The following is a 17,079-nucleotide window of genomic DNA, read 5'->3' on the forward strand; positions in this document are numbered from 1 at the left end:
GGATGAGCACTTTCACTGCCAAAAAAACTAACCGTGCCTGTGAGATGCACGTGCAGAGGAGTAGGGTAACACCTCTCAAGCTTACATCAGAAATAAGTATTATGCTATCTACAGTCAATCTGCTGCCTGTTTCCAATAGCTCTCCTGAGTGAATGATTATAGTGAATACTTTTCAACACTTCAAGCTACACACACTCCAGAAATAACAAACTGTATTTATACATATTTATTCAGCAGTTAGAAAATCTGTATTTATATGCGTAATTCTAAAATGAACTTAAAAAATAAATGTTTTTTTTCCCTTAACTGTTTAAACATGTCGAAAGGTCTCTGAGTTGAACTTTCATAGTTAGAGAAAACTGAAGAAATACATGACACATATTTACAGTGGTACTACTGAAAGTACTTTGACTTGACATTTTCTAGAGAAGACAGGGCAGTCCATTTTTGCCCTCAGTTCTGCTTCTGAATGCTTAAAATGAAACATCAGTGTGACTCCTGTATCTCTGACTAGAAACCTAACCAGCCAGACAACCTTAAATCGACTCAGAGAACATGACTACGTGTAGGTAGTGTTGCACTTTCTTTTTTCAGAAGTCTTGTTCCCAAAAGCTTAATGAATCCATCAATAAAGTCTTGCTAACCATCAAACAACATTCCCTTTGTCACATAGAGGCAGTTCTCCAAAGTCATCTGCAGAAGGCCTTGTTCAGCTATTCAGCTGAGTTCAAGCTTGCATATTAACTAATCAGAGTTGTGTAGGCTGCCATCGAAGAGGATCACGGTGCACAGTAAAAACCTCGGTCACAGTTGTTCTGGAAATCAAACTCTAGAAATAATTTGTTATGGCCGTGGAGATAATGAAGGTGGCAGAACAATTTGAAAAATCACTCCTTGTACCTCAAAGTAATAAAACACAGACTCCATGTGTGGCAACCTGGTGAGTAGACAGTCCAAATGTTTCATTCATCCACAGGCTATGAGCCCTTCAGAGGACAGCATGTGGGAATTATCTGGTCGGAGAAGTTACCTGCCAAATTATATCCACTTTAAAAAAAAAAAATAATATTATATAAACATATATACACATAGACAACGATCAACATCTATTACCTTTAAAGATTGAAGTTATTCAAGGGAAGTCTGAATATTCTGCCTTTGTTACTTTGTGCTTTTGTGTTTCTTTTGCAACACCATTTAAAAGCTCTCACCTCATGGTTGCCAAGTTAGGCAGTGGGAGGGATATGCAGGTTAGGGTTACAGTAAAGGGTAAGTGATATAGGGAGCATTAAAGGGTAGGTGCTAAACCGAAGAAAACCGAGGGAAAGGTTTGGTGCATCGGGAGTAGAGTCAAATCTGTTCTCAGCCAAATGGTGATCAATATTGGATGATCGCGTCCCTCAATGAGGGAATCAGCTCTGTTTTTGCAATTAGCTCCACGGAGGCACATAGACAGGCCAGCTTTAATCTCTTAAATAAGAGATAGCCATGCTAAAGGCATAATTTAAAACCATTTTGATAAAAAAAAAAAAAAAAAAAAGCATCTCTCTGGTCCCTTTAGCATTTTCCTCTAAACCTCTAACAATAAAGAAGGTACACAGTAATAGTAAGCTGGCTCCGTCGCTACGCCCGGGGCATAGCTGCCGTGATTTAATGAGCCGGCAGAAAGACGTGGAAACAGCTTGTTCATGCAGAGTAGATGCTGTGGGGGGTGTACCCCAGCAGGAACTCTCCAACTCCTACAAAGTACACAACCTGGGCAATGCCAAAGAGTGGGGCAATAACCAGGGCCCGGCAGCTGGCTCCTTTGAGGAAAGCACCGGGACCTTCTTTTCTTAGGATCTTTCTGCAATGCAAAGGAGAGCATAAGGTCAGCATGTAACGTACAATATTCATGCCAACCCAGGTGGAGGAACAGCACAATGTTTGACGATGTTGCTCAAACCAGTGATTAAGATATGATTACCTGACACAATCCACCACTCCATTGTAGGTTTCTTCATTCGCTCCTTTTTTGAGGGATTGTAGCCTTGTTTTGACGACTGCAAAACACACACAACTGACTTTAGTTGAGAATTACTCAAATATATAATCAACTTAAAATGAAACTGGTGTTTACTTCCCAGTCCCCTAAGCAATGACAAGTTATTTGCATAGACTTAGTCCCTCACCGTCAAAGGGGCTGACAGCCACAGCAGCAATGCATCCAGCCAAGCAGCCAGACATAAAGGACCAATAGAAAGGCACAGATGGGTCTTCAGATGAATGCTGGCCGAGCTGGTGCAGATGTGCAAAAAGAGGGAAGTACACAACGGAGAAAGGGATGTCCCTGAAAAGAACAAAAAGAAACACATTAATAGACCAGTGACAAAATGAAGCAGGGGAAGTGAGAGCAAGCATTAAATCACATCTCACCTCATCAATGTGGCCCCAAGTCCCCTGTACAGTCCTGTGACTCCTTTGGTCCTCAGCAGCTCTCTGGTGATCTCTATGGCGGACACTCGCGTCACTTGAGGTGCGGGGCTGGTGTTGTAGGAACGGCTCAGAACAGCACTGGTCCTTCCCATCTTCAGAGTTGTTACCACACTTGGCATCACCCTCTGCTGGGCCGCTGGCAGACACAGGAAATTTTACCTTTTTTTTTACTGGGGTGAAAAACATAACATCCCGAACAGACAGCTAATTCATTCTGCTGATTTTCCTTTTTTGACTAGATAGCATGAAGTAAATTTTTATCCAAAAGGGCTGGACATGGTCTTACCTAGCCTGCCCGCGTCCTGCAGCTGGATCTTAAGCATCTCCATGGGTGTGGTAATAGTGACCTGGCACATCCCGGCACAACATCCCGCCAACATCTCCTTGACCACAGTCAACTTCGACCTGAGGACACATGTTGATGACTGGGTTAAAAAAAATCAAGACTGAGATTGGAACATAATGTAAGGAGTCCGTCTTTCCCATTTTGTATGACTCGCCCATCTTTGCTCAACTGATGGCGAAAGAAGTCATTAGCAGCCAGTTTGATGGCCTTCTCTGGGGTTACCAGGGTGAGATTCACTGCAGCACCTGCAACAACAAGCACCTCTCATGACAAACTTGATTCCAAGGAAACAAAAACTCAACCAGTAATACTGAAACATACATACACGGCAGTCTGACAGCAAATTTTGCACAACAGTAATCCAAAAACACAGGAAGATATAAAAAAAAATCTAGCAGCATTTCGATTTGCAAGATGTCTGTAAATAAAATTTGCTCCACTCCCTGGATTACAGCTGTTATCAGTCCAATAGAGAAGAAATAGTTTGTGGGAAGCATAAAATGGCCATAATTTCACTGCCAGCAGTAAATCAGTTTCACTGTCTAACAAGATGGACACAGTTTGCATAAATTTGATCCAAGCAATGATATGCAAAGCTGCATTTTCTTTCAAAGTCTGATTAAACTGTACAGTTTGGTTTCAACCACACGTCAAACGTATCAGTTCCACCATTTTTAAAAATCGAAACACGACACAGGTTAATACATCTGCCAGTTTAAGTAGCAAAAGTAGGGTAAGTGCCTTCTACAGTGTATCCCATTCAAGGTCAACAATCACTCTTTAAAACTGCTACAGACAGTCTGTGTCGTCTTACCTCTGTAGATGCCAAAGTAACCTTCAGATTTAACTGTCTTTATCAGGCAATCCATCCTGACGAGAGGGGAAAAAAACGAGACACAGTTTAGCTTCACAGAGAAAGTTGTAACATTATGTCCCGCGATGTCAAATTATGATCTGCGATCACAAAACAGGTCTCGTGTTACTAAATACTGAGAATCTTCACACTCTGAAGACCCCTCCATGGTGGAGAAAACAGCACTTTCTGAATCAGTTTCTGAGACGTGTTACTTGATAGACAGCTTGGTGTCGCTGAAAGGTGTTGATGAATATGCTGACAAAGAACTTTTGTATGTGTGTGCATTTCGATTCAAGAGAAAGAGCAGGATTTTGACAAACTATCCGTGATCTTTCTTTTGGCAGGTGTGCTTCTCACATGTTCCTGTAGATTTGCTGCTCGCTGCGCTGGTTCTGCAGGCGGGTCTTGGCCAGGTCGATAGGGAACACGCAGGTGACTCCTACCATGCCTGCAATCCCTCCGTTGATCAGTTTGGCTGGTAGGCTGTACAAGGACAAGTCACAACAGGCCGTTGTGAATGAGGTGGGGCACTGAACTGAAGCAGTGTAATGATAAAAGTATTATCTGCATGTCAAAGTTATTTGTTATGCTTCTTAAAGAGTAGCTGTGTAACATATGTGAAGCATTAGCTTTGCAACAGAGCTGAGTATAGAATGACTTCCTCTGGCGATCTGGTCATCCCAAAATAACTTGTTGACAGAATATGGCAAACAACTTAAAAGTGCATAAGGTTGTTGCACATCGCTGAGCTTTTAGCGCGAGAGAGACAACAGATGTCAAACTACAAGTGTTTACTCTGTAGGATTAATGAAAATAAATCATCAAAGCATGCTCTTTTACTATTCTTTAACATTGTTGGGCAGCTTCGTACCTAATCTGCTGTTGCTGGGCCATGACTCTTGGCTGTTGTTGAGTGCAAATGTTGGTCAGCACAAAGGAGGAGGCTGCAGAGGGAGAGCAGGCTGAGAGTCCCTGAGAGACACTAAGCAAAGCAAGAGTAGAAAGAAGCTCAGGGTTATATATATAGAGAGGAACGTCCAGCCCTGCAGATCCAAGCATAATCCGACATCACTCTCCACCCACTGCGCTCTACCAGCCAAGAAACGGAGCCAGGGTCGGTCATTGCTTGACCAAAATTACCAAACACCTTTCAAGGATACACCTGCCAACTGCGTGAGGGGAATTAATTTCAGATGCAACCAGCTCTTTGGCTCTGAGCTTTAGAATTGCAAACAAACACTCATATGTAAAATCACAAAACTCTGTTTATTTATTGAAATAACATCTCATTAGATTTGTTGCACCCAGAATATTTAGGTCAGAAAAATGAGAGAAGCTGATGACAACAAATATTGACTGCGCAAAAGTTGATGTAATACAAGGCCTGGTTAATTTCCCTCACATATACTTAATAGCATTTTGCATATAATCCCTTCCATAAACAAAAACAAATAGATTGGAATTAATAAAGCTCCTCAAGAAGAAATTCAAATGCAGCAAAAAGTGTGACTCTCGCACATTTTGTTCAAGTTTTAGTTTCTAAAATGTAGTTTAATGGATATCAAATACAGAGCTCGAAAGCGCCCCTAGTGCTCAATTTGGTTATCACAGCTATTACGTGATGATTTGGGAGTCCGGGGATCAATTATATTGCTTTGATTATAATCGTTACTGTTCAAGGGCCACCACCATTTTGGGTGTAACACTTCAATTAAAATTAGTGGCGCTATCTAAATATTTTTAAATAAGAGTGACCCGTAGCTGGCAGTTTATTTAGCTATACAGGCCCTCACACATCAGACAGTAATATGGGACAGTAGTTTTGGAAGTTAACTGTTGCTGCTGAATATATTTTAACGTTAAAAATGCATAACCTTATTTTTATACTAAATTTTTCCCACTTTACAGACCTTCTTTATAGTCTGGTTGGCTTCATGTGCTGATAACTAGCGACTTATCGACGTCAATGCTGTATGCAAATAAAGCATGCACAACCCACCTTAAAAATGAAATGAAGAGAGGTTCCTCTGTCAACCTGTCCTCTCTGCGCGCCTCTGTAGGACTGAATGAATGGATGGGCGGACCGTGGAAACGCAAGCGCCAGCTATAGGTGTGTTTTTGACCTGACTTCTTGACCAATGAAAATGATTTCTTTGTAAAGTGGGGAAGACCACCTCGTCTTGCGGCAAGCAGAGGCAACATCTTACAGTTATTAGACGACGTTTCTCACAGACTTTTAAAACAGTATGTAACTCAGAACACATATGGGTACATTTAGATTAGTGCCATCGTGCTATTATTATACCTTCGTCTTGTTCGGAGAGAAATTTAATATGTGCATGTATACGCTGTGTACATACAAGTGAGGTGTGTATGTGTGAGACCCCGCAGAAACACTGGTAAGACAAATTAACATAAGCATCCCCCTTCCAAATCAACATATCAGTGCAGAAATTCGAGATTTTATAGAGAAATGCAAGGATCATGCCCATTTATTTTCACTTATTTGTATTCAGTTCATTTATTCACTCAGGCAATACAATTGAAAATGGTCATGCATGCTCAGCACTGTTTTATTGCAATAATAATTGTCTAACAAACTAAACAAACAACACAAATAGCTCATGAGCGGAGATGTGCTACAATACAATAACATCAACAAGCAGAAACACAGCTGGTCTGTCTGGTTAATAGCAGTGCCAGTTGCTATAATTGTAAATTGTTTTATTGTCAGGTTTCCAAAGCAGTCTGGTTCTGGTTCTTCACACTGCCAAGTGTCATTTGGCACCGGTCATAAGAGAATCGGCTGGGGTGGACACAACGGTGTGTGCGTGTGTCACAGCGCCTGCAGCTGCAGCAGTGGGCAGCAGGATAATACAGCTGTGGGTTGACATCCTGAGGGCAGCCAGGAACATGGGCAGCCCGGTACACCAGGGAGAGAGGCACACAGCTACGCTGTATCAAGAAAGTCCTCCCAAACCGTCCCCTCAAATTGGTGTCCTGTAGCAGAGGAAGCAGGGCTGTTAGAGACTGGGCTGTCGTCGAACAAAGCAACAAGGTATTGTTAAGCTTTTAAGAGTTGGGATGTGTGATTTACAGAATGGGTTATGATTTGGTAGATCGTTATCACACTTTCTAAATGGGAGTACATGCTGCTTACACCCATCCAATTTACCTAAATGTATAACCCAGGCCACAAGCGTGTTGCCTAAAATATTTTTGTCGTGAACATCATAAAAACACCACTTATTCTCACACTTTGTTCTAAATATGCCACCTTTCTGCATAATTTGTCACGCTCAGAAGAATTATTAGTGTGAGAGTGTGTAGCGGTTATCACCTGTGTGTAACAAAAGCCGCTGCAGATGGTAGTGTTGACAGCCACACACTGGGTGCAGTCTTGCCTCTCAATCCATAAGGTATGATTCTTTAGCACACAAGCACACACTGTCCCAGCCATCACTGCACACAGCAGCGAGCATTTTAACACAAGCCAAGGCATGCTGAAAGCAAACAGTGGAACCATCACACTTTTAATACAGAAAAGGTTAGACACACTCAGGACACTGTCATTGCAACAATTTGGTAAATTTCATGCAAATCTAAACTGAAGAGAAAAGACATACCTTGACTTGTGACCTTATTCATGAAATTACACAGGTGTCAGTAGACAGCAAAATGCATTTAGTTTTTTATAGCAGAGGAAATTATTCCTTTATCTAAAAAAAATTTTTTTAATTTTTTTTTTTTTTTTTAGACAAATGATATTTCTTTTTGTAGATTCACCCTCTCTGCGTCCTTTTAGTTGCCCCAACTGTGAATATCTGTAAAAATCGAGGATGCCCATCCTCTTTTATGGAGAGCTTAATCTACCTTGAGTGCCCCAGTAAACTTCAGTCAACACTATCACTCCACACATCACATGTCAGCTGTCTACTTTGTTTAGAGTGCATGGATGTAGAGTGTTTATTTTTTTACAGGTCACACTGAAGAGTATGGGCTCAACCGGGAAGGAGCAGGAAGACGCAGGTGTATTACTGGACAGAAATAATGTCACAGCAGGTCGAGAACGCTGCCGAACAACATCTGTGACACCCACAAACACTAGTCATACAACACCGCCATCGAACATGTTGGGCTGGTCAAAACTGATCCATGTGTTTGATTCCACACGTTTTAGTTCAGAAGTCCGTCTCCCACACCAGTGTTTTGAAGTCCAGCAATTTTCCTCAAAAATGAATCTGTTGTTAAAAGGGATATCTTGAAGTCCAATTAGTGTTGGCAAATGTAAATAGTAAGACACTTATTTAGTAGCATAAATGCTTATTTGTGCAACTTCATGATAAACTGATCAAACAATCCATTGACAAACCAGTAATGAATTAAAAGTTAGTTTTGAGATATGAAAATAAAAGCTGATATGTTTTGTCAGGGTTTTTTTATTCATAAAAACAAACACATACAAAAGTAATCCAATTTAGACAAAATTGAAAATCCTCTAGATTTTATATTTTCCCTCTGGGCTAGAAAATATGATCTATAAATAAGTTTATTTTACTGAATGATAATAACAAATTATTCTCCATTAAATGCAATTATTGATATTGGTCTAGTCTATCTGATTCTGGGTCAGCACTCACATGTTTACCTGTGTAAAGGTTGCAGCCTCATTGTCTAAGCCATTAATTGTCCCACAGTTCCCATCTGTTCCAAGTGGAAGTGGCCATGTGCCCTCAGCTTTCTACCCAAAAAGTTGTCAATAAAAATGTTCAGAAAACAGAATTAAGGATAAAGAATCCTGAACTCTTCTGGCGATCCGATTTTTAGGAACTGTAAGTTTGAAGAACTTGTTTGTGTGTTGAATGTCCAGTACGCCAAGATTTAATTCAAAAGAGTTAAATGATCAGGTTTAATTATAATTAACATGTCCAAAATAAAATGTCACACTTGTTGATTCAGGCTTGTTTTTACTTTTGAGAAAACCTAAAAGGCAGCCTTTTTATGTGGGTAAAATGCTTCCATCATCCATAAAAATATCTGTAAAATTGACCTGATAAAAAATACATATTAGGTTTCTTTAAGAAAATAGCTGTTGACAAACAGCCTCCTTATAACTCTGTACTGAAACACAGTAATGTGAGCATTATTTTTGTACTTAAACCCACTGTATGATGCTATTAAGTTGAGATTTTGCCACTATTTTTTTCTTCTGACCTGGCCTCTCTTTCTGTTTCTCTGTTTTTGCTCTACATTTATCATGATGGGTCACAGTTACATAACAAAGCCATCAGATAATTACAACAAAGTGGGTCGTGGACAGTTCACCAATTATCTCTCCTGACACACATCCAGTGTTTTTGAGACCAGTGGATCATCATTAGTGTGAGGTGAGGGTCATGAGGCAGTCAAAACTACAGATTTATCTCTCTGGTGGGGTGACCAGGTGTCCCTTTTAATGTGGGACTGCACAGCCTTTTTTATCCCTTGTCCGAGGCCTTAAATATTGAGACAATGTCCTGCATTCTGATTAGCCCTAGTCAACACCGCAGGACAGACATTTTTTCTGAAATGTGTCTTTTTTTCTGAAGTATATAAAGAAAGCGGGAAGGCTGTTCGATGTTAATCAGAATTCACATATGTGGGTCAGGTGCAGGTTAGTCTGTCGCCATCTTTGCTGACAACTCTAGCTTCCTTTTATGCTTATTGTACCAATATTTACACAGCATGGGACTTCAAAAAGTTCCAATCAAATAAATCATATTTGTTTGGTGCTTCACGTGCTAAATACCTAACACAAACCCCGAGAGTATATTGTGTGTGTTTTCTGAATTGGGGAGACATATCAAAGTTTTAGATGCCCTGTCAGCATTGGTAACATGTCCCACATTACCCAACACCAACAAACCTTTTGCCCAACATTCAGTTTGTTGGGATCTGGACATCCTACTGGGCGTCAGTAGTGTGTCAGTTCTGTGCTTTACTTTATTTAAATGAGTAAAATCTTCAAACAAACAAAAATCATAAACTAATTGACATTTAAATTATGAATGGGTATACTGTAAATGGTAATGTTTGTGTTTCCTTGCATACTGTATGGTTTTAATGACAGGCTTAAAAAAGGTCTGAACCAAAATGAATGTTGCCCAGCAGCGTTGTTGTGGCTGCAGTCAGGTGCACTTCTCAGGCACGTGGACAGAAATGTTCAGAACTAAAAGGGCAGGTCATTCGACTGCCCTTTCCGTGACTTGGTTATCATCACAACATCTGCAGGTGATGTGTGGGGTTTTACTTCTGAGGCTCTCTGTTTCAGATCAGATGGGTAACTCTACACGCTCTAATAGGACCATGAAACTGGGTCAGGCAGAAACATGAACATCTTTTGTTTTATGGGGGCCGTGGCCCGGCCGTGACCCGAGGTCAGCAGATCACACAATGACCAGCAGGACATTTTCAAAGAGTTTAATAAGACATTTTTCATTTTCAAAATTTGTTATTTGACTTATTTGTTACTATACCTAGCAGAAGAGCAATATTGAAAGACATTAATATCTCATTAATACCATCCTGCATCCTGACTAAATTTAAAACCTATCACAAAATACATTTGAAAACTAAAAACTAACAACTGTGTGATATTAAGAGCATTTAATGAGGTATGTCTTTATCAGTAAGAATAGGCTGTGGTCATACAGACATTGCTAACAGCTGTCTCTTCTTGGATGAACTGGTCTTGGGTCTTGCTTGTGTCAATGTCATATCCTCACACCACATATAAATATATACTAGAAAATATCACAAAAACAATAAGTTCATCAGGAAACACCAAACACATTACTTTCTCATAACATTATAACATTAACATGAACCATGTGGTTCAATTGTGTTCAGTGTGTAATTTCAGTGGCATTCTGTGCAGAACATTGATGCGCACTCGCCTCTGAGATGCAGAAATATTTTCAATAACACAGAATTTCAGGGTAGATGCAGATCCATGATTTTAATTCTTATAATGACCTTCCACTACAATCCAGATTTGTTTTTATCTTCTTAGATCGCTAGTGTTCTGCAGTCCTCAGTTTAGTGGACTATTGAGAAATCAAAGCTGTGGCATTTAAGGCGCTCAAATTATGGATATAATCTACAGAGCAAAACATAATAGACTACACTATCATAACCGTATTTTTTACTTCTTTTTTTTTAATTTTTTTTAATTCAAACCCAAATAATTGACATTTGATTGAGTTGTTTAATTGTATTATTGTTGGTATGGTATGTGTGATATGTTTAATGGTTCTTGTGTCTAATGCTGAATAAAAACGCATATAAGAAAGTATGAAAATTGTGGGAGGAGAGTAGTCTGAATTGGGTCCTGGAGTCGTGCTCCACCTCACACATCGCGCTCAGCCGCGAGCGGTGAGTGTCAACATCCACCGGAAGCGCTGACTACGCCGCCGAGTTTTCTCCTGCAACAACTGCTCATGATGACCTATATTTTCTATTCACTCGCTCACCTGAATCAGCTGTTAGGGTAGCATTTGGCTCTTGTCTCAGACCTTCCCCGAGGTGATTTGTGGAGCAGCTAGTGCTCTGCAAGTGATCTCCACAGTGAACTTCCGCCCACATGGTTATAATGGAACGTGGAAAGGTATTGTTGTAGTGATTTATCGACATGTACTTTCTGCGATGGTTTGAACAATATTTTACTGAGTATTTTGTGATTAAAAAAAAAAAAAAAATCAGTGTAACACAAATATTTGAGTCGTTTCCTAACTAAAAACAAATGTGAACCTCACGGGGCATGCTGGGAAACAAATCCGTCTTCTAATTATTCCGATCAGTCAGGAGCGTTTCTTCATTCAACTGCATGAAAACCTGCGAACCTTCCTATCAAAAACAGACAGTAGGTTAAATGTGGCAAACTTTTAAGTGGGCTACAACAGAGAGGCTTTATTTAAACTATGGTTAATATGTAAATGTATATGTTAATTCAAATTGCATTCAAATTAGATCTACATTATTTATTTGGACAGAAATTTGCTACTTTAAAAATGTTGGCACAGTGTGTGAGAACCTTTAGTGTTTCCTCCTATTTTAATGTCATAATGTATAGCATGTAATTAAGAATAAGATAAATAGCAGGCCTGTAATATAATAGACAACCCTAAAAAATTCTAAGCAATACAGTTGAAAAAAAACAACAACAACAGATTTTTCCATAACCTCTACATTCACAGCACTTACAAGCAAATTATTCTGAATTTACTTGAATGTAGCAGTTGACGCCATGGTTCTTGCTGTGACTTCATTTGGCCACTAGATGGCAGACAAACACAATCTCGTATTTGGTTCTCAGTCATGAAGTGGGAAGCTGTGTTGATGCATCTTTTGATTAATCAGTTTGTTTGAGTCTGCTTCTCGGGCAGATGTATAATGCACATGAGAAGAAATGTGTGATGGAACCTCATATTTCAGGGAGGTGTAATTAACTCAAAGCCATAAAGCTCAGTGGGACAGGTTGGAAATGGTCATATTACAGCTGGCTTGCAAATAAATGTGGTCCTGAGCCCACAGGTAAGGTATTTATTGTTTTTTCCAAATGAAGGAATTCAGGCTGAGTCGACATTAAACAGCATAGCTTTTCAAACACGCAGACAGCGCCGTTGGCGGCAGAAAACACCCTGCTTCTATGGTCGTATAATAAATATCCAAGGCAAGGTCCTCTTCACATGGAGAGCCGACAGCAAAGGAGGAGTCTGTGAACATCTTGAGCGACACAGAAAAACAATTTTAATGTGAAAGAACTGTGGACTTTCAGAATGAAATTAGAAAATCGCGACATCCCCAAGGACATCATGTAAATCTGTTTCCTGTTTTGTTCCATCTGTTTTGTCTCTTATATGATTCTTCTAACAGCAGTTGCTAACACATTTCGCTTTACGGGCCAATATGGCAAAGACATAATAATAACAAACCTGCAAGTGTTTTTCCAGGTTTTATGCTAACTGAAAAGAAAGACAGCCTGTTTCAATTTGGGAGAGGGAGACATTTCTGGGGCCATTTTTGAGTGACCTTGGTACACCTCAGGAGGAAGAGGAAATAGTTTGACCCAAATCATCACTGGTGTCCTTGAAGACACACACTTATTAATAACCTCAGGAATCTGGAGACCACCTCTAGTCCTCTCTCCGCCACTCCTCCCATCGTCTTCCCCTCCTCTCCTCTGTCATCTTCACTCTCATAACTCTTATTGCACCTCCTTTTTTTGGTCTGTGTGCACCTTCACTTTCATTCACACAGACCCATGAGGCCCCCACAGGGGCTCAAAATCAATCTCAAAGTGCTTTAAATAATCAACCTAGTTGAGGAAGAGGGCTTACCAGTAACACGTACAGTAGCTCACTTCCTCACTGCTTATTTTTACTCCTTTCCCACTTTCCTCAAAGTGTGAGGACTGCCAGCTATCACAGGACTGATTTAGATTTTCCTTTTGATTTCGTATTTGCCTCGTTAGCATTTATTTCAGACGTCTTGATTTGATTTATTTTTTTAGTTTCATATGTATGCACGGACTTGCCTTTTCCTTTAATTTACCTCTGATTTTTGTGTTTGTTTGGCCAATAATTTGTATATAATAGTTTGATTTTGCATATCATTAAATTTTTCCTGCACTTTTCCTTCAGTCTTGCAATGTGACTTTCGTTTTTGATGCAGGTTGTACACATGCCCGTTCCTTTATTTGCTTACAAATGACTCATAATGGCATCAAAAAGGCATTTGCTTAAAAAAAAAAGAAAAAGAAAATCTAGTTGATTTTTTTGTATGTGGAGGGATAAGTAATTCACACTGCGAGTGTGTGAGCGCAAGATGCCTCACACACCTGCGTGTGTGTAAGAAACTGCCCATTTACTGATAGAGACAGGAGATAAAGGTTGTTGGCTCCGCATAATTGGTGACCCCTTTCTCGGTAGATGTGACCTCCAGACAGCTGAAGAAATATCATCGATCACCCAGGACAAGGAATCTGGAAGCTGGCCTGTGGCCAACAATGAAACCGTCTCCTCCTCACCAGTTTGGGTAATTAACAACATCGTTCACGGAGTTGTATCTAGCTGAAGATGCTTCAAGCAATCCCCATTTCTGTCTGTTACAACCTTTAACTAATGAGCACTCCTGCCATTGAAGCTGCCACTATGAGTAAAAAAAATTTTTTTTAAAAACTGCAGCGTGACCGAGCTCCGATCTAAGAGACACACTAAATGAAAAAAACGGTTTGAAATCATGCTCTTTGTTCTTTTCCCCATTTTTGTGCAAATTGCATTGTCTGGTAATTTTTTGAGGCTGCTATTGATTTTTAAAGGTATGCAAATTTGTCCCAACCCAGTGCTGAAGTCAATGAGGCAATGCCCGCCCTACATTACAACTCAAATATAGCTGCACCAATTAAGGCCAGCTACATTAAGCATGTGGGAGAAATCATTCTCGATTACTGTATTATTTATTTCTTGATGTCTGACTGTGCAAACATGTATCCAGTCAGCGGGAGACATAGGCGGGGACTCTGGTGAGAAACAGCACACGTAATTGGACTCTGAATGTGAGCAGGATTGTAAGAGAAATGCATCTAATTCAGAATCATTTTTGTCATTTTCGCCCTGATTGTAGGTATAAATAATCAGTCTGTTTATCTTTCTGTTTAGTCTCTTCCTCTCGTTTCCTCTTGCTTTCTCTCGCCTCTGTCCTTCACGAAAGCTGTCAGAGGGGGAGTAAAGTAATTACAACCTGTCTCTGACCCACAATGGCCCGATGCCCAACAAGGAGGGCCAACAGAGGGCCACAAAGAGAGAAGAAGAAGCAGAAAAAAAACCACACGTATCGATAGACAAACTGAGGGAAAAGATGGGAGAAGACAACATAGAAGTTATAGCAGTGGAGAAGAAAAAAACAGAGAGGACAGTGACCAAGCAAAGGATGCTGATGAGTGACAGATCGAGGGAGGAGAGCGCAGACGAGATGAAAGGACAGGGGGTGAGCAGCATGGCAGAGGGAGAAAGGGAGGGTAAGCTTCCGACAAAAGGAAGTGGGAGAACATCCAGTAAAACACATGGTGAGTGAGTGCATCTGCGTGTGTGTGCATGCATTCTCTCAACATGTTTGAGCAACAACATGGCAGGGGAGTGCAGGCAGTAGATGGTCACAGCCTTAATAGCATTATATTACTTCATGCCAAATTTAAAAGGCTAGATTGCAGGCTGTTAGGGATTTAATTCTAAATTAAGCCCATAAGGAGGAAATTTGCATGTAAATCCACGTATGAAAGCATTACTCTACATGTGCACAACAATTAGAAGCATTGAAATCAGAGAGTTTAAGGCCACTGAGTGGGTGCCAGGATAGCTCATAAAGATGAACACGCATGCACACACGTAAATGTGCGCTCAAATCAGAATGATAATTGTCAAAATGCATCAATTGCTTTTTAACCTCCGGTTCACGCCGGGGAGGTTTATAATAACGGTTACACATCTAAACTCACGCACGCGCACACACTTGCGAGCACAAACACACACACACACACACACACACACACGCTGTGAGTTAAGGCCAAGTGTGGCGATGAAGGGAGATAAAACGGTGCGAGTTGAGAGAGAAAGGGAAAGCTGAACGTGACAAAGTGAGTGAAAGAGAGCCAGAGCCAGAGCGCTGAGCTCTCCTTCTAGATGGCTGCCGGCCTTGAAGCCTACCGACTCCGATTGGCACATTTGGAACAGGAATGTTTACTCTGGGTCATGAAAGCTATGAAGCGTTTTACTTTTGTTTGTTCTAAAGCTACAATTTGGTTGACCTCTTCTCTTCTCTCTTTGTCCAGCAGTGTAGTAACTAACGAACTCAGTTTTGAGTGCCATGGCAGTGCTTATCATTGCAAATGACTCACATTCATGATTCATAATGAAGCATAATGGTCATATCCCACTCCTGTGAAAACCTTTTAGGAACCCTATACGGATGCTGTCTTGGCCATACCATTAGATCCTTGAGAAACCTTGACATTGCCAGAGGCATGAATAGTGTTGACCAGTGTTCAATAATTAATGAACACACACCTTATTGGATTCTTGAAATACCAGAGGTTGAAAGAGAATTTACTCAAGCACTATGCTTAAAGTTATGTGAAAAAATATATATACATCCCATGGCAATTGTTGTTGTTTTTTTTTTCACTAATTTGAACAAGCAAACGTGATACTCTACTGTGCCCATTTGACGCAATCGCAAGGAAAATCTTTACAGTCATTTACTCAACAAAAAGATCAATAGATGTAATGTGTTTTTGTGGTAAAGTAAGTACACCCTTGGCATCAGAAGTTAGTATTGCTCCTCTCAGTCAGGATATACATTCTTGCATGATTGTCCATCGGATGTTTAAGTGCTATTAAGCATGTACTGCCATTAAAATCGCCAAACAACATTTCAATTCGATTCAAATTTGGCCTCCATTTCTTCTTTTTGAGACATTGCTTTGTGGATTTGATAGCGTGCTGAGGATCGTTCTAATATGACGTTATGAGGCTTCTGGGGGAAAACATTTCGGTGCAAACGACCTGAACTGTGGCACAATGGCACTTGGGTGTTCCAACATGACAACGTGCCCACTTACAGCGATTTGAAAACTGGTGAGCCTCTTACCGACAACAACACCATCATTGCTCCCAAACCCCCTACTCACCGTATTTGACTCCCTGCGACATCCTTATGTTCCCCAATAATTTGACACAAACTTGAATGTGCACTCTCTGCTCAAGTTTGAGGTGCATGGGGAAATCGCTGTGTACCCAGACCAGCGCTCACAAAAACGTGTTTACTCAGGCGCCGATGCTAATCGAGCACTGAATTTTGGAATACATACCCACAAAGGTTACAGTTTTTCGGTGCTCCACGCACGTCAGGGTTCTACTGACTGTTCACACACACAGGAGCAGTCACCAAACGTTTTGATTGGCCATTGTGTGTTCATTACAAACTAGTTTTGGTCTAATGTTCTTTTTGGGTCCGTGAAGGTTTTTTTTACGGGCAGACTTCCCATGCAAGTCAAATTTGTGTAATTGACTTCTGACTGCAGACACTTGAACATTAACACCAACAGCTGCACGCCTTACCTGCAGAGTGATGCACTTTTGTGGTACTTGGAGACTGCTCCAGTTCTGGACAAATTGGCAGTGGTATGCAATTTACACCATTTGTTGCTGATTTTCCTCAAAGAAATTGGAGATCATTTGAAGTCTCTTACCAGACTCATAGTCTTACACAACAATTTTATTTTCTGAAGTCCAGAGAGCTCTTTGGTACACCACACACATTTCAAAAGCAAAGGGAACAGCAGACCCCCGATGTCAGAGGTTTGAAT

At 40.5% G+C, this 17,079-nt stretch overlaps 1 protein-coding gene across 1 annotated transcript; it reads right to left on the bottom strand.

Moving 5' to 3' along the window:
- Window positions 1-217: 217 nt before the first annotated feature.
- On the bottom strand, window positions 218-4,655 carry LOC138193087 (mitochondrial glutamate carrier 1-like). Its single transcript, XM_069140889.1, has 9 exons — window positions 4,549-4,655; window positions 4,035-4,160; window positions 3,636-3,691; window positions 2,976-3,066; window positions 2,762-2,880; window positions 2,416-2,611; window positions 2,172-2,329; window positions 1,967-2,042; window positions 218-1,846 (listed from the first exon to the last, which is right to left on the bottom strand). Exons 1-9 carry the CDS (start codon window positions 4,569-4,571, stop codon window positions 1,687-1,689), a joined length of 1,005 nt encoding a protein of 334 aa, XP_068996990.1. The 5' UTR covers window positions 4,572-4,655; the 3' UTR covers window positions 218-1,686.
- Between the last annotated feature and the right edge of the window lie 12,424 nt (window positions 4,656-17,079).

Source organism: Embiotoca jacksoni, unplaced genomic scaffold, assembly GCF_022577435.1.
Source record: "Embiotoca jacksoni isolate LCO1_2020_lvr unplaced genomic scaffold, fEmbJac1.0.p SCAF_9, whole genome shotgun sequence".
Taxonomy (NCBI): Eukaryota; Metazoa; Chordata; class Actinopteri; family Embiotocidae; genus Embiotoca; species Embiotoca jacksoni.